General features: G+C 51.9%; 1 protein-coding gene across 1 annotated transcript in view; it reads right to left on the bottom strand.

Moving 5' to 3' along the window:
* Positions 1-1,911: 1,911 nt before the first annotated feature.
* PWP2 (PWP2 small subunit processome component) overlaps positions 1,912-23,982 on the bottom strand; it is a 66,388-nt gene continuing 44,317 nt past the window's right edge. The window contains 6 exon segments of the mRNA XM_075580597.1: positions 1,912-3,107; positions 7,176-7,250; positions 10,071-10,221; positions 21,315-21,533; positions 23,121-23,186; positions 23,269-23,377. Of these exon segments, the coding sequence (XP_075436712.1) occupies positions 2,960-3,107; positions 7,176-7,250; positions 10,071-10,221; positions 21,315-21,533; positions 23,121-23,186; positions 23,269-23,377 (768 nt within the window). The 3' untranslated portion in view covers positions 1,912-2,959.

Genomic DNA, 23,982 nt, shown 5'->3' with positions numbered 1-23,982 from the left:
ACAGGACTCCTAAGTCTCCCGCATGATGTTGTGTGGGGAATGCCAACCTATTATAGGTGTGCATGAGTCCTACCTATATCCAGTACAGCACCTCCACCTCATCAGGATCTCTGCGTCCGCAGGAAGATGGTTCTGATGAGGAACTCCTTCTTGGTGGTGCCTTCCGCTGGATAGTAACTTCACACACACAGTGGGGTTGTCTTTGAAAAGGTCATCTTTATTGTTGCTTGGTGGTATGGGCCAGCAGCCCCTCACAGCTAGCAGTCTAGCCGCTCATCTCTCTGCTGCACTCCATTAGAAAGGTTCCTTCTCCTCTAATAGAGTTGCTCTCCACCTCTCCTCTCAAGGAGATTCACCAGCTTCTGTCTCTCTGCTCAGAGCTGCACAGACTCACAGCTCTTGCATCAGACACTGCAACACTGTTGCAGACCTCCACATGACTCTCCTGAACAGAATCAGAACACCAACTCAACTGAACTTTAGGCAGTGCTGTGTCTTATATCACCTCCACCCTCTGTGTCACTAACCATGGACACAGCATGTTGTCACTTCCTTTGGGACATATGACACCTCACCAGGGTTTGAGGGCAAATCTCCATGATTGTTACTGGCAATCCTGCATACTTACCAGGATTACTGACAGCATGAAAGATATGTACACCAATTTTACACATGGCTACAGTGATAAGAGTTTATAGAGTGAGAAGTGTGTGCACAGTGTAATAGTAGAGACCGTTGCTATTATACATCTAGAGTATGTGTTCATTTGAATGTGTCCTGTGAGGAACAAGGAGCCCCCCGCTCACTTACAGGTAGCCCCGCTCACTTACAGCAAACCCTGCTCACTTACAGGTAGCCCCGCTCACTTCTCACTTACAGGTAGCCCCCGCTCACTTCTCACTTACAGGGAGGCCCCCCGCTCACTTCTCACTTGCAGGGAGGCCCCCCGCTCACTTCTCACTTACAGGGAGGCCCCCGCTCACTTCTCACTTACAGGGAGGCCCCCCGCTCACTTCTCACTTACAGGGAGGCCCCCCGCTCACTTCTCACTTACAGGGAGGCCCCCCGCTCACTTCTCACTTACAGGGAGGCCCCCCGCTCACTTCTCACTTACAGGGAGGCCCCCCCGCTCACTTCTCACTTACAGGGAGGCCCCCCGCTCACTTCTCACTTACAGGGAGGCCCCCCGCTCACTTCTCACTTACAGGGAGTCCCCGCTCATTTACAGGGAGGGGGGAGAGCGCAGAGGGAGGGGGGAGAGAGCAGAGGGAAGGGGGAGAGCGCAGAGGGAGGGGGGAGAGCGCGGAGGGAGGGGGGAGAGCGCGGAGGGAGGGGGGAGAGCGCGGAGGGAGGCCGGAGAGCGCGGAGGGAGGGGGGAGAGCGCGGAGGGAGGGGGAGAACACGGAGGGAGGGGGGACAGCACGGAGGGAGGGGGGAGAGCACGGAGGGAGGGGGGACAGCACGGAGGGAGGGGGGACAGCAGAGCACGGAGGGAGGGGGGAGAGCACGGAGGGAGGGGGGAGAGCACGGAGGGAGGGGAGAGAGCACGGAGGGAGGGGGGAGAGCACGGAGGGAGGGGGGAGAGCACGGAGGGTGGGGGGAGAGCACGGAGGGAGGGGGGAGAGCACGGAGGGTGGGTGGAGAGCACGGAGGGAGGGGGAGAGCACGGAGGGAGGGGGGAGAGCACGGAGGGAGGGGGGAGAGCACGGAGGGAGGGGGGAGAGCACGGAGGGTGGGGGGAGAGCGCGATGGATAATGTGTTTATTCTATTGGAAGAGGCATGGTGTAGTGGTTAAGGGCAGACCAGGTTTCCCTCGGTTATACTCCTGCAAAGGCTGGAATATGTGCTCAGGAAATCCCACCCCAGGGGTAGCTGCACTGTATACATCTGTAACACAAACACAAAGGGGCTGGAAATATACGTCACTTTATTCAGGATCCCATCCCAGGGGTGGCTGCACGGTATACATCTGTAACACAAACACAAAGGGGCTAGAAATATACGTCACTTTATTCAGGATCCCACCCCAGGGGTGGCTGCACGGTATAAATGGCTGAATGATGTACAGCTGGAACGGGAAGATACGAACATATTACATGTCGGATACCACGAAACGGAGAGGTGGATCCGGTGGTCCTACAAGGACCGGCTTCCTTCCTCCTGCAGACACCGCAACGTCCGGTCACAGAGAGAGGCAACGTCCGGTCACAGAGAGGCCACGTCCGGTCACAGAGAGAGACCACGTCCGGTCACAGAGAGAGGCCACGTCCGGTCACAGAGAGAGGCCACGTCCGGTCACAGAGAGGCCACGTCCGGTCACAGAGAGGCCACGTCCGGTCACAGAGAGAGGCCACGTCCGGTCACAGAGAGAGGCCACGTCCGGTCACAGAGAGAGGCCACGTCCGGTCACAGAGAGAGGCCACGTCCGGTCACAGAGAGGCCACGTCCGGTCACAGAGAGGCCACGTCCGGTCACAGAGAGGCCACGTCCGGTCACAGAGAGAGGCCACGTCCGGTCACAGAGAGAGGCCACATCCGGTCACAGAGAGAGGCCACGTCCGGTCACAGAGAGAGGCCACGTCCGGTCACAGAGAGAGGCCACGTCCGGTCACAGAGAGGCCACGTCCGGTCACAGAGAGAGGCAACGTCCGCTCACAGAGAGGCCACGTCCGGTCATTGCGATGCTCTGCAGGATTGTAATGTGACATGAAAGGTTATAAACACTGCAGGTCTCGTGTAGAACAGTCTCCCCTCCATGGCCTTACAGCGGAGGAATGCTCTGCAGGTCTCGTGTAGAACAGTCTCCCCTCCATGGCCTTACAGCGGAGGAATGCTCTGCAGGTCTCGTGTAGAACAGTCTCCCCTCCATGGCCTTACAGCGGAGGAATGCTCTGCAGGTCTCGTGTAGAACAAGCTCATTTCCAAGTTTATGCAGCAGCGCAATGCTCTGCGGGTCTCCTCAGAGCTGCATCTCTGCCTCCCCCAGACTGTCGGACGCAGATTCCTCGTCAGACCCGGAGGCTTCAGCCTTCTCCGCGGCGCGCTTCACCCCGCGCTGCCGCGACAGGCACACGGCAAACTTCATGTTGTACAGATTCCAGTCACAGCTAAAAGCAGAGGGGCGGCTTAAGGGGTCATCCCAACGCTCGGGACATCGTGATAGAATGGGTAGGACATTGGTAGCAGGATAGGGGGCAGAGAGTTGGGGTAAATGGATGAGACATTGGTAGAAGGATAGGGGCAGAGAGTTGGGGTAGATGGATAACACATTGGTAGAAGGATAGGGGGCAGAGAGTTGGGGTAAATGGATAAGACATTGGTAGAAGGATAGGGGGCAGAGAGTTGGGGTAAATGGATAAGACATTGGTAGCAGGATAGGGGGCAGAGAGTTGGGGTAAATGGATAAGACATTGGTAGAAGGATAGGGGGCAGAGAGTTGGGGTAAATGGATAAGACATTGGTAGCAGGATAGGGGGCAGAAAGTTGGGGTAAATGGATAAGACATTGGTAGCAGGATGGGGGAAGAGAGTTGGGGTAAATGGATAAGACATTGGTAGAAGGATAGGGGACAGAGTTGGGGTAAATGGATGAGACATTGGTAGCAGGATGGGGGAAGAGAGTTGGGGTAAATGGATAAGACATTGGTAGAAGGATAGGGGGCAGAGATTTGGGGTAAATGGATAAGACATTGGTAGAAGGATAGGGGGCAGAGAGTTGGGGTAAATGGATAAGACATTGGTAGAAGGATAGGGGGCAGAGAGTTGGGGTAAATGGATGAGACATTGGTAGAAGGATAGGGGGCAGAGAGTTGGGGTAAATGGATGAGACATTGGTAGAAGGATAGGGGGCAGAGAGTTGGGGTAAATGGATGAGACATTGGTAGAAGGATAGGGGCAGAGAGTTGGGGTAGATGGATAACACATTGGTAGAAGGATAGGGGGCAGAGAGTTGGGGTAAATGGATAAGACATTGGTAGAAGGATAGGGGGCAGAGAGTTGGGGTAAATGGATAAGACATTGGTAGCAGGATAGGGGGCAGAGAGTTGGGGTAAATGGATAAGACATTGGTAGAAGGATAGGGGGCAGAGAGTTGGGGTAAATGGATAAGACATTGGTAGCAGGATAGGGGGCAGAAAGTTGGGGTAAATGGATAAGACATTGGTAGCAGGATGGGGGAAGAGAGTTGGGGTAAATGGATAAGACATTGGTAGAAGGATAGGGGACAGAGTTGGGGTAAATGGATGAGACATTGGTAGCAGGATGGGGGAAGAGAGTTGGGGTAAATGGATAAGACATTGGTAGAAGGATAGGGGGCAGAGATATGGGGTAAATGGATAAGACATTGGTAGAAGGATAGGGGGCAGAGAGTTGGGGTAAATGGATAAGACATTGGTAGAAGGATAGGGGGCAGAGAGTTGGGGTAAATGGATGAGACATTGGTAGAAGGATAGGGGGCAGAGAGTTGGGGTAAATGGATGAGACATTGGTAGAAGGATAGGGGGCAGAGAGTTGGGGAAAATGGATGAGACATTGGTAGAAGGATAGGGGGCAGAGAGTTGGGGTAAATGGATGAGACATTGGTAGAAGGATAGGGGGCAGAGAGTTGGGGTAAATGGATGAGACATTGGTAGCAGGATAGGGGGCAGAGAGTTGGGGTAGATGGATAAGACATTGGTAGAAGGATAGGGGGCAGAGAGTTGGGGTAAATGGATAAGACATTGGTAGCAGGATAGGGGGCAGAGAGTTGGGGTAGATGGATAAGACATTGGTAGAAGGATAGGGGGCAGAGAGTTTGGGTAAATGGATAAGACATTGGTAGAAGGGTAAGTGGCAGAGAGTTGGGGTAAATGGATAAGACATTGGTAGAAGGATAGGGGGCAGAGAGTTGGGGTAAATGGATAAGACATTGGTAGAAGGATAGGGGACAGAGTTGGGGTAAATGGATAACACATTGGTAGAAGGATAGGGGGCAGAGAGTTGGGGTAAATGGATAAGACATTGGTAGCAGGATAGGGGGCAGAGAGTTGCGGTAAATGGATGAGACATTGGAAGCAGGATAGGGGGCAGAGGGTTGGGGTAAATGGATAAGACATTGGTAGCAGGATAGGGGGCAGAGAGTTGGGGTAAATGGATAAGACATTGGTAGCAGGAGAGGGGGCAGAGGGTTGGGGTAAATGGATGAGACATTGGTAGAAGGATAGGGGGCAGAGAGTTGGGGTAAATGGATGAGACATTGGTAGCAGGATAGGGGGCAGAGAGTTGGGGTAAAAGGATAAGACATTGGTAGAAGGATAGGGGGCAGAGAGTTGGGGTAAATGGATAAGACATTGGTAGCAGGATAGGGGGCAGAGAGTTGGGGTAAATGGATGAGACATTGGTAGCAAGATAGGGGGCAGAGAGTTGGGGTAAATGGATGAGACATTGGTAGAAGGATAGGGGGCAGAGAGTTTGGGTAAATGGATGAGACATTGGTAGAAGGATAGGGGGCAGAGAGTTGGGGTAAATGGATGAGACATTGGTAGAAGGATAGGGGGCAGAGAGTTGGGGTAAATGGATGAGACATTGGTAGAAGGATAGGGGGCAGAGAGTTGGGGTAAATGGATGAGACATTGGTAGAAGGATAGGGGGCAGACAGTTGGGGTAAATGGATGAGACATTGGTAGCAGGATAGGGGGCAGAGAGTTGGGGTAAATGGATGAGACATTGGTAGCAGGATAGGGGGCAGAGAGTTGGGGTAGATGGATAAGACATTGGTAGAAGGATAGGGGGCAGAGAGTTGGGGTAAATGGATAAGACATTGGTAGCAGGATAGGGGGCAGAAAGTTGGGGTAGATGGATAAGACATTGGTAGAAGGATAGGGGGCAGAGAGTTGGGGTAAATGGATAAGACATTGGTAGAAGGATAGGGGGCAGAGAGTTGGGGTAAATGGATAAGACATTGGTAGCAGGATAGGGGGCAGAGAGTTGGGGTAAATGGATGAGACATTGGTAGCAGGATAGGGGGCAGAGGGTTGGGGTAAATGGATAAGACATTGGTAGCAGGATAGGGGGCAGAGAGTTGGGGTAAATGGATAAGACATTGGTAGCAGGAGAGGGGGCAGAAGGTTGGGGTAAATGGATGAGACATTGGTAGAAGGATAGGGGCAGAGGGTTGGGGTAAATGGATGAGACATTGGTAGCAGGATAGGGGGCAGAGAGTTGGGGTAAATGGATAAGACATTGGTAGAAGGATAGGGGGCAGAGAGTTGGGGTAAATGGATGAGACATTGGTAGCAGGATAAGGTTGCAGAGAGTTGGGGTAAATGGATAAGACATTGGTAGAAGGATAGGGGGCAGAGAGTTTGGGTAAATGGATAAGACATTGGTAGAAAGATAAGTGGCAGAGAGTTGGGGTAAATGGATAAGACATTGGTAGAAGGATAGGGGGCAGGGAGTTGGGGTAAATGGATGAGACATTGGTAGAAGGATAGGGGGCAGAGAGTTGGGGTAAATGGATAAGACATTGGTAGAAGGATAGGGGGCAGAGAGTTTGGGTAAATGGATAAGACATTGGTAGAAGGATAAGTGGCAGAGAGTTGGGGTAAATGGATAAGACATTGGTAGAAGGATAGGGGGCAGGGAGTTGGGGTAAATGGATAAGACATTGGTAGAAGGATAGGGGGCAGGAAGTTGGGGTAAATAGATAAGACATTGGTAGAAGGATAGGGGGCAGAGAGTTGGGGTAAATGGATAAGACATTGGTAGAAGGATAGGGGGCAGAGAGTTGGGGTAAATGGACATTGGTAAAAGGATAGGGGGCAGAGAGTTGGGGTAAATGGACATTGGTAAAAGGATAGGGGGCAGAGAGTTGGGGTAAATGGATAAGACATTGGTAGAAGGATAGGGGGCAGAGAGTTGGGGTAAATGGACATTGGAAAAAAGGATAGGGGGCAGAGAGTTGGGGTAAATGGACATTGGTAAAAGGATAGGGGGCAGAGAGTTGGGGTAAATGGATAAGACACACACAGAGCATTAGGACAAGGACCGTGGCACACTTAAGGAAGGAGGGCGGCACACTTAAGGAAGGAGGGCGGCACACTTAAGGAAGGAGGGCGGCACACTTAAGGAAGGAGGGCGGCACACTTAAGGAAGGAGGGCGGCACACTTAAGGCGGTAAGAAGGGAGCGAGACACTCACAGTTTGGAGACCTCTGTGTAGTGTCCCTGGAGACTCTTCTGTAAGGAGTGAATCATCGGGAGAAGAGACACTGACCTGCAGAGACAGGCGAGAGCGTTAGAGGGGGACCCGCAGAGACAGGCGAGAGCGTTAGAGGGGGACCCGCAGAGACAGGAGAGAGCGTTAGAGGGGGACCCGCAGAGACAGGCGAGAGCGTTAGAGGGGGACCCGCAGAGACAGGCGAGAGCGTTAGAGGGGGACCTGCAGAGACAGGCGAGAGCGTTAGAGGGGGACCTGCAGAGACAGGCGAGAGCGTTAGAGGGGGACCCGCAGAGACAGGCGAGAGCGTTATAGGGGGACCCGCAGAGACAGGCGAGAGCGTTAGAGGGGGACCCGCAGAGACAGGCGAGAGCGTTAGAGGGGGACCTGCAGAGACAGGCGAGAGCGTTAGAGGGGGACCCGCAGAGACAGGCGAGAGCGTTAGAGGGGGACCCGCAGAGACAGGCGAGAGCGTTAGAGGGGGACCCGCAGAGACAGGCGAGAGCGTTAGAGGGGGACCTGCAGAGACAGGCGAGAGCGTTAGAGGGGGACCCGCAGACAGGCGAGAGCGTTAGAGGGGGACCCGCAGAGACAGGCGAGAGCGTTAGAGGGGGACCTGCAGAGACAGGCGAGAGCGTTAGAGGGGGACCCGCAGAGACAGGCGAGAGCGTTAGAGGGGGACCCGCAGAGACAGGCGAGAGCGTTAGAGGGGGACCCGCAGAGACAGGCGAGAGCGTTAGAGGGGGACCCGCAGAGACAGGCGAGAGCGTTAGAGGGGGACCCGCAGAGACAGGCGAGAGCGTTAGAGGGGGACCCGCAGAGACAGGCGAGAGCGTTAGAGGGGGACCCGCAGAGACAGGCGAGAGCGTTAGAGGGGGACCCGCAGAGACAGGCGAGAGCGTTAGAGGGGGACCCGCAGAGACAGGCGAGAGCGTTAGAGGGGGACCCGCAGAGACAGGCGAGAGCGTTAGAGGGGGACCCGCAGAGACAGGCGAGAGCGTTAGAGGGGGACCCGCAGAGACAGGCGAGAGCGTTAGAGGGGGACCCGCAGAGACAGGCGAGAGCGTTAGAGGGGGACCCGCAGAGACAGGCGAGAGCGTTAGAGGGGGACCCGCAGAGACAGGCGAGAGCGTTAGAGGGGGACCCGCAGAGACAGGCGAGAGCGTTAGAGGGGGACCCGCAGAGACAGACGAGAGCGTTAGAGGGAGACCCGCAGAGACAGGCGAGAGCGTTAGAGGGGGACCCGCAGAGACAGGCGAGAGCGTTAGAGGGGAACCCGCAGAGACAGGCGAGAGCGTTAGAGGGGGACCCGCAGAGACAGGCGAGAGCGTTAGAGGGGGACCCGCAGAGACAGGCGAGAGCGTTAGAGGGGGACCCGCAGAGACAGGCGAGAGCGTTAGAGGAGGACCCGCAGACAGGCGAGAGCGTTAGAGGGGGACCCGCAGAGACAGGCGAGAGCGTTAGAGGGGGACCCGCAGAGACAGGCGAGAGCGTTAGAGGGGGACCCGCAGAGACAGGCGAGAGCGTTAGAGGGGGACCCGCAGAGACAGGCGAGAGCGTTAGAGGGGGACCCGCAGAGACAGGCGAGAGCGTTAGAGGGGGATCTGCAGAGACAGGCGAGAGCGTTAGAGGGGGACCTGCAGAGACAGGCGAGAGCGTTAGAGGGGGACCCGCAGAGACAGGCGAGAGCGTTAGAGGGGGACCTGCAAAGACAGGCGAGAGCGTTAGAGGGGGACCCGCAGAGACAGGCGAGAGCGTTAGAGGGGGACCTGCAAAGACAGGCGAGAGCGTTAGAGGGGGACCTGCAGAGACAGGCGAGAGCGTTAGAGGGGGACCCGCAGAGACAGGCGAGAGCGTTAGAGGGGGACCTGCAGAGACAGGCGAGAGCGTTAGAGGGGGACCCGCAGAGACAGGCGAGAGCGTTAGAGGGGGACCTGCAGAGACAGGCGAGAGCGTTAGAGGGGGACCTGCAGAGACAGGCGAGAGCGTTAGAGGGGGACCTGCAGAGACAGGCGAGAGCGTTAGAGGGGGACCTGCAGAGACAGGCGAGAGCGTTAGAGGGGGACCTGCAGAGACAGGCGAGAGCGTTAGAGGGGGACCTGCAGAGACAGGCGAGAGCGTTAGAGGGGGATCTGCAGAGACAGGCGAGAGCGTTAGAGGGGGACCTGCAGAGACAGGCGAGAGCGTTAGAGGGGGACCCGCAGAGACAGGCGAGAGCGTTAGAGGGGGACCTGCAAAGACAGGCGAGAGCGTTAGAGGGGGACCTGCAGAGACAGGCGAGAGCGTTAGAGGGGGACCCGCAGAGACAGGCGAGAGCGTTAGAGGGGGACCTGCAGAGACAGGCGAGAGCGTTAGAGGGGGACCCGCAGAGACAGGCGAGAGCGTTAGAGGGGGACCTGCAGAGACAGGCGAGAGCGTTAGAGGGAGACCTGCAGAGACAGGCGAGAGCGTTAGAGGGGGACCCGCAGAGACAGGCGAGAGCGTTAGAGGGGAACCCGCAAAGACAGGCGAGAGCGTTAGAGGGGGACCCGCAGAGACAGGCGAGAGCGTTAGAGGGGAACCTCGCTGGCCCTAGCCCCGCCCCTTACACCTGTCAGCCCCACCCCCTGCAACACACCGTTCGGTCAGTCCCGCACCGAGTCTTCGTGCGGTGTCGGTGCTGCCCCAAGCCCCGCCCCCTGCGCCGGTAAGTCCCGCCCCCCGCGCCGGTCAGTCCCGCACCGAGCCTTCATGCGGTGTCCGTGCTGCCCCTAGCCCCGCCCCGGTAAATCCCGCCCCCCGCGCCGGTCAGTCCCGCACCGAGTCTTCATGCGGTGTCCGTGCTGCCCCTAGCCCCGCCCCGGTAAGTCCCGCCCCCCGCGCCGGTCAGTCCCGCACCGAGTCTTCATGCGGTGTCCGTGTTGCACCAGCAGCTGATGTGCCCACGTCAGGTAGAACTGAAGGTGCCGAGAGCGCTCCAACTGCGACGCCACAAACACAAGGAGCCTCTCCACGTACAGCTCCGGCAGCGACGCGCAGAGAACCGCAACTACAGGGAGAACACAACACAATGTAACACAATGTAACACAATCACACGTACAGCGACGCGCAGAGAACCGCAACTACAGGGAGAACACAACACAATGTAACACAATGTAACACAATCACACGTACAGCGACGCGCAGAGAACCGCAACTACAGGGAGAACACAACACAATGTAACACAATGTAACACAATGTAACACAATCACACGTACAGCTCCGGCAGCGACGCGCAGAGAACCGCAACTACAGGGAGAACACAACACAATGTAACACAATGTAACACAATGTAACACAATGTAACACAATCACACGTACAGCTCCGGCAGCGAACCGCAACTACAGGGAGAACACAACACAATGTAACACAATGTAACACAATGTAACACAATCACACGTACAGCGACGCGCAGAGAAACGCAACTACAGGGAGAACACAACACAATGTAACAGAATGTAACACAATGTAACACAATCACACGTACAGCGACGCGCAGAGAACCGCAACTACAGGGAGAACACAACACAATGTAACACAATGTAACACAATCACACGTACAGCGACGCGCAGAGAACCGCAACTACAGGGAGAACACAACACAATGTAACACAATGTAACACAATGTAACACAATCACACGTACAGCTGCGGCAGCGACGCGCAGAGAACCGCAACTACAGGGAGAACACAACACAATGTAACACAATGTAACACAATGTAACACAATCACACGTACAGCTCCGGCAGCGACGCGCAGAGAACCGCAACTACAGGGAGAACACAACACAATGTAACACAATGTAACACACTGTAACACAATGTAACACAATCACACGTACAGCTCCGGCAGCGAAGCGCAGAGAACCGCAACTACAGGGAGAACACAACACAATGTAACACAATGTAACACAATCACACGTACAGCTCCGGCAGCGACGCGCAGAGAACCGCAACTACAGGGAGAACACAACACAATGTAACACAATCACACGTACAGCTCCGGCAGCGACGCGCAGAGAACCGCAACTACAGGGAGAACACAACACAATGTAACACACTGTAACACACTGTAACACAATGTAACACAATCACACGTACAGCTCCGGCAGCGACCCGCAACTACAGGGAGAACACAACACAATGTAACACAATGTAACACAATCATAACACAATCACACGTACAGCTCCGGCAGCGAAGCGCAGAGAACCGCAACTACAGGGAGAACACAACACAATGTAACACAATGTAACACAATGTAACACAATCACACGTACAGCTCCGGCAGCGACGCGCAGAGAACCGCAACTACAGGGAGAACACAACACAATGTAACACAATGTAACACAATCACACGTACAGCTCCGGCAGCGACGCGCAGAGAACCGCAACTACAGGGAGAACACAACACAATGTAACACAATGTAACACAATGTAACACAATCACACGTACAGCTCCGGCAGCGACGCGCAGAGAACCGCAACTACAGTGAGAACACAACACAATGTAACACAATGTAACACAATGTAACACAATCACATGTACAGCTCCGGCAGCGACGCGCAGAGAACCGCAACTACAGGGAGAACACAACACAATGTAACACAATCACACGTACAGCTCCGGCAGCGACGCGCAGAGAACCGCAACTACAGGGAGAACACAACACAATGTAACACAATGTAACACAATGTAACACAATCACACGTACAGCTCCGGCAGCGAACCGCAACTACAGGGAGAACACAACACAATGTAACACAATGTAACACAATGTAACACAATCACACGTACAGCGACGCGCAGAGAAACGCAACTACAGGGAGAACACAACACAATGTAACAGAATGTAACACAATGTAACACAATCACACGTACAGCGACGCGCAGAGAACCGCAACTACAGGGAGAACACAACACAATGTAACACAATGTAACACAATCACACGTACAGCGACGCGCAGAGAACCGCAACTACAGGGAGAACACAACACAATGTAACACAATGTAACACAATGTAACACAATGTAACACAATCACACGTACAGCTGCGGCAGCGACGCGCAGAGAACCGCAACTACAGGGAGAACACAACACAATGTAACACAATGTAACACAATGTAACACAATCACACGTACAGCTCCGGCAGCGACGCGCAGAGAACCGCAACTACAGGGAGAACACAACACAATGTAACACACTGTAACACAATGTAACACAATCACACGTACAGCTCCGGCAGCGAAGCGCAGAGAACCGCAACTACAGGGAGAACACAACACAATGTAACACAATGTAACACAATCACACGTACAGCTCCGGCAGCGACGCGCAGAGAACCGCAACTACAGGGAGAACACAACACAATGTAACACAATCACACGTACAGCTCCGGCAGCGACGCGCAGAGAACCGCAACTACAGGGAGAACACAACACAATGTAACACAATGTAACACACTGTAACACAATGTAACACAATGTAACACAATGTAACACAATCACACGTACAGCTCCGGCAGCGACGCGCAGAGAACCGCAACTACAGGGAGAACACAACACAATGTAACACAATGTAACACAATGTAACACAATCATAACACAATCACACGTACAGCTCCGGCAGCGAAGCGCAGAGAACCGCAACTACAGGGAGAACACAACACAATGTAACACAATGTAACACAATGTAACACAATCACACGTACAGCTCCGGCAGCGACGCGCAGAGAACCGCAACTACAGGGAGAACACAACACAATGTAACACAATGTAACACAATCACACGTACAGCTCCGGCAGCGACGCGCAGAGAACCGCAACTACAGGGAGAACACAACACAATGTAACACAATGTAACACAATGTAACACAATCACACGTACAGCTCCGGCAGCGACGCGCAGAGAACCGCAACTACAGTGAGAACACAACACAATGTAACACAATGTAACACAATGTAACACAATGTAACACAATCACACGTACAGCTCCGGCAGCGACGCGCAGAGAACCGCAACTACAGGGAGAACACAACACAATGTAACACAATGTAACACAATCACACGTACAGCTCCGGCAGCGACGCGCAGAGAACCGCAACTACAGGGAGAACACAACACAATGTAACACAATGTAACACAATCACACGTACAGCTCCGGCAGCGACGCGCAGAGAACCGCAACTACAGGGAGAACACAACACAATGTAACACAATGTAACACAATGTAACACAATGTAACACAATCACACGTACAGCTCCGGCAGCGAAGCGCAGAGAACCGCAACTACAGGGAGAACACAACACAATGTAACACAATCACATGTACAGCTCCGGCAGCGACGCGCAGAGAACCGCAACTACAGGGAGAACACAACACAATGTAACACAATGTAACACAATGTAACACAATCACATGTACAGCTCCGGCAGCGACGCGCAGAGAACCGCAACTACAGGGAGAACACAACACAATGTAACACAATGTAACACAATCACACGTACAGCTCCGGCAGCGACGCGCAGAGAACCGCAACTACAGTGAGAACACAACACAATGTAACACAATCACACGTACAGCTCCGGCAGCGACGCGCAGAGAACCGCAACTACAGGGAGAACACAACACAATGTAACACAATGTAACACAATGTAACACAATGTAACACAATCACACGTACAGCTCCGGCAGCGACGCGCAGAGAACCGCAACTACAGGGAGAACACAACACAATGTAACACAATGTAACACAATGTAACACAATGTAACACAATCACACGTACAGCTCCGGCAGCGACGCGCAGAGAACCGCAACTACAGGGAGAACACAACACAATGTAACACAATGTAACACAATGTAACACAATCACACGTACAGCTCCGGCAGCGACGCGCAGAGAACCGCAACTACAGGGAGAACACAACACAATGTAACACAATGTAACACACTGTAACACAATGTAACACAATCACATGTACAGCTCCGGCAGCGACGCGCAGAGAACCGCAACTACAGGGAGAACACAACACAATGTAACACAATGTAACACAATGTAACACAATCATAACACAATCACACGTACAGCTCCGGCAGCGACGCGCAGAGAACCGCAACTACAGGGAGAACACAACACAATGTAACACAATGTAACACACTGTAACACAATGTAACACAATCACACGTACAGCTCCGGCAGCGACGCGCAGAGAACCGCAACTACAGGGAGAACACAACACAATGTAACACAATGTAACACAATGTAACACAATCACACGTACAGCTCCGGCAGCGACGCGCAGAGAACCGCAACTACAGGGAGAACACAACACAATGTAACACAATGTAACACAATGTAACACAATCATAACAATCACACGTACAGCTCCGGCAGCGACGCGCAGAGAACCGCAACTACAGGGAGAACACAACACAATGTAACACAATGTAACACAATGTAACACAATCATAACACAATCACACGTACAGCTCCGGCAGCGACGCGCAGAGAACCGCAACTACAGGGAGAACACAAAACAATGTAACACAATGTAACACAATGTAACACAATCATAACACAATCACACGTACAGCTCCGGCAGCGACGCGCAGAGAACCGAAACTACAGGGAGAACACAACACAATGTAACACAATGTAACACAATGTAACACAATCACACGTACAGCTCCGGCAGCGAAGCGCAGAGAACCGAAACTACAGGGAGAACACAACACAATGTAACACAATGTAACACAATGTAACACAATCACACGTACAGCTCCGGCAGCGAGGCACAGAGAACCGCAACTACAGGGAGAACACAACACAATGTAACACAATGTAACACAATCACACGTACAGCGACGCGCAGAGAACCGCAACTACAGGGAGAACACAACACAATGTAACACAATGTAACACAATCATAACACAATCACACGTACAGCTCCGGCAGCGACGCGCAGAGAACCGAAACTACAGGGAGAACACAACACAATGTAACACAATGTAACACAATGTAACACAATCACACGTACAGCTACGGCAGCGACGCGCAGAGAACCGCAACTACAGGGAGAACACAACACAATGTAACACAATGTAACACAATCACATGTACAGCTCCGGCAGCGACGCGCAGAGAACCGCAACTACAGGGAGAACACAACACAATGTAACACAATCATAACACAATCACACGTACAGCTCCGGCAGCGACGCGCAGAGAACCGAAACTACAGGGAGAACACAACACAATGTAACACAATGTAACACAATGTAACACAATCACACGTACAGCTCCGGCAGCGACGCGCAGAGAACCGCAACTACAGGGAGAACACAACACAATGTAACACAATGTAACACAATGTAACACAATCACATGTACAGCTCCGGCAGCGAGGCACAGAGAACCGCAACTACAGGGAGAACACAACACAATGTAACACAATCATAACACAATCACACGTACAGCTCCGGCAGCGACGCGCAGAGAACCGAAACTACAGGGAGAACACAACACAATGTAACACAATGTAACACAATGTAACACAATCACACGTACAGCTCCGGCAGCGAACCGAAACTACAGGGAGAACACAACACAATGTAACACAATGTAACACAATCACACGTACAGCTCCGGCAGCGACGCGCAGAGAACCACAACTACAGGGAGAACACAACACAATGTAACACAATGTAACACAATGTAACACAATCATAACACAATCACACGTACAGCTCCGGCAGCGACCCGCAACTACAGGGAGAACACAACACAATGTAACACAATGTAACACAATGTAACACAATGTAACACAATCATAACACAATCATAACACAATCACACGTACAGCTCCGGCAGCGAAGCGCAGAGAACCGAAACTACAGGGAGAACACAACACAATGTAACACAATGTAACACAATGTAACACAATGTAACACAATGTAACACAATCATAACACAATCACACGTACAGCTCCGGCAGCGAAGCGCAGAGAACCGAAACTACAGGGAGAACACAACACAATGTAACACAATGTAACACAATGTAACACAATCACATGTACAGCTCCGGCAGCGAGGCACAGAGAACCGCAACTACAGGGAGAACACAACACAATGTAACACAATTTGTGAAATGGGATGAAACTCATGACTGGACAGTTAATTTAGAGGGTTATTCTCTTTTTCGGAAGGATCGAACAAATAGAAGGGGAGGTGGAGTATGTTTATATGTTAAACCGGCTCTAAAACCTATTATAATTGATGATGTTTATGAAGGGAATGATGAAAATGTTTGTGGGAATATGCTATAAACCACCAAATATCTGTGAGATTGAGGAAGCTAAAATACTTTTGCAAATGGAGAAGGCATCAAAACTGGGCCATGTTTGCATAATGGGGGATTTTAATTATCCAGACATAGACTGGGGCAATGAGATTAGTGTTACAACAAAAGGAAACAGGTTTTTGGGGGTGCTTAAAGATAATTATATGACCCAAATTATTGATCAACCAACCAGGAGAGGGGCAGTTCTGGATTTGGTCATATCAAACAATGTAGAAGTAATAACAAATATTCAAGTCCTGGAACATTTGGGTAACAGTGATCATAACATGGTCTCATTTGAAATAAATTATCAAAAAAAAGATTACTTGGGTTCAACAAAGACCTTCAACTTTAGAAAGGCAGATTTTAATAAACTGAGGTCTAATCTAGTAGTAATACAATGGGATGATGTTTTTGCAGGGAAAAATGTAGAAGATAAATGGGCAGTGTTTAAAACGTTGTTAGAAAAGCACACTTATCAGTGTATACCCTTGGGTAATAAGTATAAAAGAAATAAGTCAAAAACAATGTGGCTAAATAAACAGGTAGGGGAGGAAATGGACAAGAAGAGGAAGGCGTTTAGATTATTTAAGTCAGAAGGGACAGAGACATCGTATCAGAATTATAAGGAATGTAACAAAAATTGCAAAAGGGAAATCAAATTAACAAAAATTGATAATGAAAAAAGGATTGCAATAGAAAGTAAGGTCAACCCTAAAAAGTTCTTTAAGTACCTTAATAACCAAAAAAATGAGAAAAGAAAATATAGGGCCCTTTCAGTGTGAGATGGGCAGGCAGATTATTGGAGATAAGGAAAAAGCAGAGGTATTAAACAAATTCTTTGCCTCTGTGTTTACCAGGGAAGAATCAAGTTCAATAGTAGTGCCGCAGGAGGAAGCCACAACCTCCATATTAATGACCAATTGGTTAACTGAGGAAGAAGTTCATAAGCGGCTTGAAAAAATTTAAGTAAATAAGGCACCTGGCCCCGATGGCATACATCCAAGAGTTCTCAAGGAGTTAAGCTCAGTAATAGCAAAACCATTATATGTAATATTCAAGGACTCCATTTCCAAAGGCTCAGTACCACAAGATTGGCGTAAAGCAGATGTGGTGCCTATATTTAAAAAGGGAGCTAGATCACACCCGGGGAATTACAGACCTGTAAGCCTGACTTCAATAGTAGGGGAACTACTTGAAGGTTTAATACGGGATAATATTCAGGAATACCTAATGGAAAACAAAATTATTAGCAATAGTCAGAATGGATTTATTAAGGATAGATCTTGCCAAACTAACCTTATTTGTTTCTTTGAGGAGGTAAGTAGGAATTTAGACCAGGGTAATGCAGTTGATGTGGTCTACTTAGATTTTGCAAAGGCTTTTGATACGGTTTCACACAAGAGGTTGGTGTACAAAATAAAGAAAGTTGGACTCAGTAATAATATATGCACCTGGATTGAAAACTGGTTAAAGGACAGACAACAGAGGGTTGTCATAAATGGAACTTTTTCAGGTTGGGCTAAAGTCGTGAGTGGAGTACCTCAGGGATCAGTACTGGGACCCCTGCTTTTTAACTTGTTTATTATTGACCTTGAGGTTGGGATCGAGAGCAAAGTCTCCATCTTTGCTGATGATACTAAATTGTGTAAGGTAATAGAATCAGAGCAGGATGTAATTTCTCTTCAGAAGGACTTGGAGAGACTGGAAAAGTGGGCAGGTAAATGGCAGATGAGGTTTAATACAGATAAATGTAAGGTTATGCATTTGGGATGCAAGAATAAAAAGGCGACTTACAAATTAAATGGAGATATATTGGGGGAATCCTTGATGGAGAAGGATTTAGGAGTGCTTGTAGACAGCAGGCTTAGCAATAGTGCCCAATGTCATGCAGTAGCTGCAAAGGCAAACAAGATCTTATCTTGCATCAAACGGGCAATGGATGGAAGGGAAGTAAACATAATTATGCCCCTTTACAAAGCATTAGTAAGACCACACCTTGAATATGGAGTACAATTTTGGGCACCAATCCTAAGAAAAGACATTATGGAACTAGAGAGAGTGCAGAGAAGAGCCACCAAATTAATAAAGGGGATGGACATTCTAACGTATGAGGAGAGGCTAGCTAAATTAGATTTATTTACATTAGATAAGAGGCGTCTAAGAGGGGATATGATAACTATATACAAATATATTCGGGGACAATACAAGGAGCTTTCAAAAGAACTATTCCTCCCACGGGCAGTACAAAGGACTCGGGGCATCCCTTAAGGTTGGAGGAAAGGAAATTTCACGAGCAACAAAGGAAAGGGATCTTTACCGTAAGGGCAGTTGAAATGTGGAATCCATTACCCATGGAGACAGTGATGGCAGATACAATAGATTTGTTCAGAAAAAGGATGGACATCTTTTTAGATGGGAAAGGTATACAGGGATATACCAAATAAGTATACATGGGAAGGACGCTGATCCAGGGATTAATCCGATTGCCAATTCTTGGAGTCAGGAAGGAATACATTTTTCCCTTAATGGGGTTTTTTGTTTGCCTTCCTCTGGATCAATAAGTATAGATATAGGATAAAGTATCTGTTGTCTGAATTTAGCATAGGTTGAACTTGATGGACGTACGTCTTTTTTCAACCTCGTCTACTATGTAACAATGTAACACAATGTAACACAATCACACGTACAGCTCCGGGAGCGAGGCGCAGAGAACCGCAACTACAGGGAGAACACAACACAATGTAACACAATGTAACACAATGTAACACAATGTAACACAATGTAACACAATGTAACACAATCACACGTACAGCTCCGAGAGCGAGGCGCAGAGAACCGCAACTACAGGGAGAACACAACACAATGTAACACAATCACACGTACAGCTCCGGCAGCGTGGAGAAGAGAACTGCTTGAGCAGTAGATATGTGTGTGCAGCAGCGTGCCTGCGTGTGCACATGTGTACACGTATGAAGCTGCGTGTCCGCGTGTGCAGCAGATGTGTGCATGTGTGCAGCAGCGTGCCTGCGTGTGCACATGTGTACACGTGTGAAGCTGCGTGTCTGCGTGTGCAGTAGATGTGTACACGTGTGTAACAGCGTGTCTGCGGGTGCAGTAGATGTGTACACGTGTGTAACTGTGTCTGCGTGTGTACTAGATGTGTGCGTGTGTAGCTGCGTGTACGTGTGTGCATGTGTGTAGCTGCGTGCACATGTGTAGCTGCGTGTCTGCGTGTGCAGTAGGTGTACACGTGTGTAGCTGCATGTCTGCATGTGCACGTGTGTAGCTGCGTGTCCGTGTGTGCAGTTGATGTGTGCACGTGTGAACTTGTGTAGCTGCGTGTCTGCGTGTGAACTTGTGTAGCTGCGTGTCTGCGTGTGCAGAAGGAGCACACATGTGTACCTGCGTGTCCAGTAGGTGTACACGTGTGTAGCTGCATGTCTGTGTGTGCAGTAGATGTGTGCACGTGTGTAGGTGCGTGTGCACGTGTGTAGCTGCGTGTCTGCGTGTGCAGTAGATGTGTGCACGTGTGTAGCTGCGTGTCTGCGTGTGCAGTAGATGTGTGCACGTGTGTAGCTGCGTGTCTGCGTGTGCAGATGTGTGCACATGTGTAGCTGCGTGTGCACGTGTGTAGCTGCGTGTCTGCGTGTGCAGTAGATGTGTGCACGTGTGTAGCTGCGTGTGCACGTGTGTAGCTGCGTGTCTGCGTGTGCAGTAGATGTGTGCACGTGTGTAGCTGCGTGTGCACGTGTGTAGCTGCGTGTCTGCGTGTGCAGTAGATGTGTGCACATGTGTAGCTGCGTGTGCACGTGTGTAGCTGCGTGTCTGCGTGTGCAGTAGATGTTGTGAAGATTGAGATAATGTGTGTGGCTATCATCACCTCCATTTTGGCCTAAACCACCATTTTCTGAGTGTTTGCTATATGAATGTATATTTGTTTCATTCGTGAATGAATGAATGAACTGTGAATGTTTGAATCTGCAGAGTATCGCTCCTAGATGTAACTAACCCTTGTGTAATTCCTACAAGGCATGCAAGATTTGAAATAGCATTCGTAAGCGATTTCTCCTGTGTTAGATATTCCTGCTGATCTTAGGCTTTATTATCTAACAGTTACAGTGTATACAGGGCTGAACAGAGTAACTCCCTTATGTCACAAGGTTAAGAGGCCCACATTATGGTAAATTATCGATAAGAATATAGCATATGCAGCATATTTTGGTATCAATATGTCTTTTTTGTATAAGTCATCATATATCATTTATCTGTAAGCCAGCCCCCTTAAGGGGTGTATTACTCATTTTGAAATGTATAAAAATGTGATACTAAGCATTATGTTTTCAGAGGCCTGAGTTCTTTCTGAATTCTTGTCTCCCAACTGTGCCATGGTGCAGATAAACTCATGTGTTACATTGAACCCTTGACTCATTGATTTTATTTCTACGCTTTAACAATGTGTACACGTGTGTAGCTGCGTGTGCAGTAGACGTGTACACGTGTGTAGCTGCGTGTGCAGTAGACGTGTACACGTGTGTAGCTGCGTGTCTGCGTGTGCAGTAGACGTGTACACGTGTGTAGCTGCGTGTCTGCGTGTGCAGTAGACGTGTACACGCGTGTAGCGGCGTGTCTGCGTGTGCAGTAGACATGTACACGTGTGTAGCTGCGTGTCTGCGTGTGCAGTAGACGTGTACACGTGTGTAGCTGCGTGTCTGCGTGTGCAGTAGACATGTACACGTGTGTAGAGGTGTGCCACTCACCCCCCGCACACGGCACGCTCTCCAGCGCCTCGCGGAGCAGCGGCTCCTCGTTGAGTCTCATCGCCATAACGATGGCGCGTGTCCACTCCCCGCCACGCAGAGTCCTGCGCACCGCGCCCGACGTCACCTCCTCATCCAGCTGGAACGGGTCAAACATGGAGCCAGAGTCCAGGGAGAAGATCAGGAGACCTTCTGTGGAGGTGCCTGCCCAGCTCCGTCCTGAGGGGGGGGGGGTGGGGTGGGAGGGAGAGAGATGGAGGAGAGAGATGGGGTGGGAGGGAGAGAGATGGGGGTGGGAGGGAGAGAGGGAGAGAGATGGGGGTGGGGGGGAGAGAGGGAGACAAATGGGGGTGGGGGGGAGAGAGGGAGACAGATGGGGTGGGAGGGAGAGAGATGGGGTGGGAGGGAGAGAGATGGGGGTGGGAGGGAGAGAGGGAGAGAGATGGGGTGAGAGGGAGAGAGAGATGGGGGTGGGGGTGGGAGAGAGATGGGGGTGGGAGGGAGAGAGGGAGAGAGATGGGTTGAGAGGGAGAGAGAGAGGGGGTGAGAGGGAGAGAGAGAGGGGGTGGGGGAGTGGGAGAGAGATGGGGGTGGGAGGGAGAGAGGGGGAGAGATGGGGTGAGAGGGAGAGAGAGATGGGGGTGGGGGGGAGGGAGAGAGATGGGGTGGGAGGGAGAGAGGGAGAGAGATGGGGGAGAGAGGGAGAGAGAGGGAGAGAGATGGGGGTGGGAGGGAGAGAGGGAGAGAGATGGGGTGGGAGGGAGAGAGGGAGAGAGATGGGGTGGGAGGGAGAGAGATGGGGGTGGGAGGGAGAGAGATGGGGGTAGGAGGGAGAGATGGAGAGAGGTGGGGGTGGGAGGGAGAGAGAGAGAGATGCGGGTGGGAGAGAGAGAGAGGGAGAGAGAGGGAGAGGGATGGAGGTGGGGACAAGAGATAGAGGTGGGGGAAAGAGAAGGGAGAGGGGGGGAAAGAGAAAGGGAGAGGGGGGGGAAAGAAGAGAGGGAGATGGGGGGGGGGGAGAAGAGAGGGAGAGATGGGGGGGGGGGGAGAAGAGAGGGAGAGATGGGGGGAGGGGAGAAAAGAGGGAGAGGGGGTGTCAGGGACCCGACGGAAGTTAAGGATGGGGGATATCCACCCTTCCCTCACCAGTGTGTCCTGCTGTTTCACCCCTCCCCCCCCCCCCAGGTCCTCCTCCACTACACCCCCCCCAGGTCCTCCTCCACTACACCCCCCCCAGGTCCTCCTCCACTACACCCCCCCCCAGGTCCTCCTCCACTACGCCCCCCCCCCCAGGTCCTCCTCCACTACACCCCCCCAGGTCCTCCTCCACTACACCCCCCCCAGGTCCTCCTCCACTACACCCCCCCCCCCCCAGGTCCTCCTCCACTACACCCCCCCCCAGGTCCTCCTCCACTACACCCCCCCCTCCCAGGTCCTCCTCCACTACACCCCCCCTCCCAGGTCCTCCTCCACTACACCCCCCCAGGTCCTCCTCCACTACACCCCCCCCCCAGGTCCTCCTCCACTACACCCCCCCCCCAGGTCCTCCTCCACTACACCCCCCCCCCCTCCCAGGTCCTCCTCCACTACACCCCCCCCCCCAGGTCCTCCTCCACTACACCCCCCCCCCCCAGGTCCTCCTCCACTACACCCCCCCCCCCCCAGGTCCTCGACCTGCTAAAAGCTAAAGGAGAAGCGTGGTGGTAACGCGCCAGCCTTTGCAGTGGGTCTCGGGCGCCGTGTGACGTTGGGACAGTCGGTCATTAGATTGTGAGCTCTTTGGGACAGGGGCTCCCGGTCACTCACCGGTCGGAGAGAAGCGCAGCGACGTGACCCGGATCTCCGGCTTGAAGTGTCTGGAGCTCATGTCACCTGCGGAGGAGACACGCAAAGTCCTGTAACACGCGTGTGCGTGTGCGCTTCTCTCTCTCACAGCCCGGGTTACTGTACTCACCTCTGCGGACCCCCGGGAGGCTCACACTGACCCCCTCCTCCTCCCCGGCCCCCTCGTCAATCAGAGCCAGGCTCCCAAAGGCCGTCATCTTACAGCGGTCAAGAAACTCCTGGGGGGGGCGGGGGGGGCAGGGGGGAAGAGAGAGAGGAGTTAGAGAGATAGGGGGGGGGGAGTTACAGAGATAGGGGGGGAGAAGAGTTAGAGAGATAGGGGGGGGAGAAGAGTTAGAGAGATAGGGGGGGGAGAAGAGTTAGAGAGATAGGGGGGGAGAAGAGTTACTGAGATAGGGGGGGGAGAAGAGTTAGAGAGATAGGGGGGGAGAAGAGTTAGAGAGATAGGGGGGGAGAAGAGTTACTGAGATAGGGGGGGGAGAAGAGTTAGAGATATAGGGGGGAGAAGAGTTAGAGAGATAAGGGGGGGAGAAGAGTTAGAGATATAGGGGGGAGAAGAGTTAGAGATATAGGGGGGGGAGAAGAGTTAGAGATATAGGGGGGAGAAGAGTTAGAGAGATAAGGGGGGGAGAAGAGTTAGAGATATAGGGGGGAGAAGAGTTAGAGATATAGGGGGGGGAGAAGAGTTAAAGATATAGGGGGGGGAGAAGAGTTAGAGAGATAGGGGGGGGAGAAGAGTTAGAGAGATAGGGGGGGGAGAAGAGTTAGAGAGATAGGGGGGGGAGAAGAGTTAGAGAGATAGGGGGGGGAGAAGAGTTAGAGA

The sequence above is a fragment of the Ascaphus truei genome, assembly GCF_040206685.1.
Source record: "Ascaphus truei isolate aAscTru1 chromosome 3 unlocalized genomic scaffold, aAscTru1.hap1 SUPER_3_unloc_9, whole genome shotgun sequence".
Taxonomy (NCBI): domain Eukaryota; kingdom Metazoa; phylum Chordata; class Amphibia; order Anura; family Ascaphidae; genus Ascaphus; species Ascaphus truei.
The sequence above is the reverse complement of the archived record's forward strand: the minus strand, read 5'-3'. Positions and strand labels throughout refer to the sequence as shown.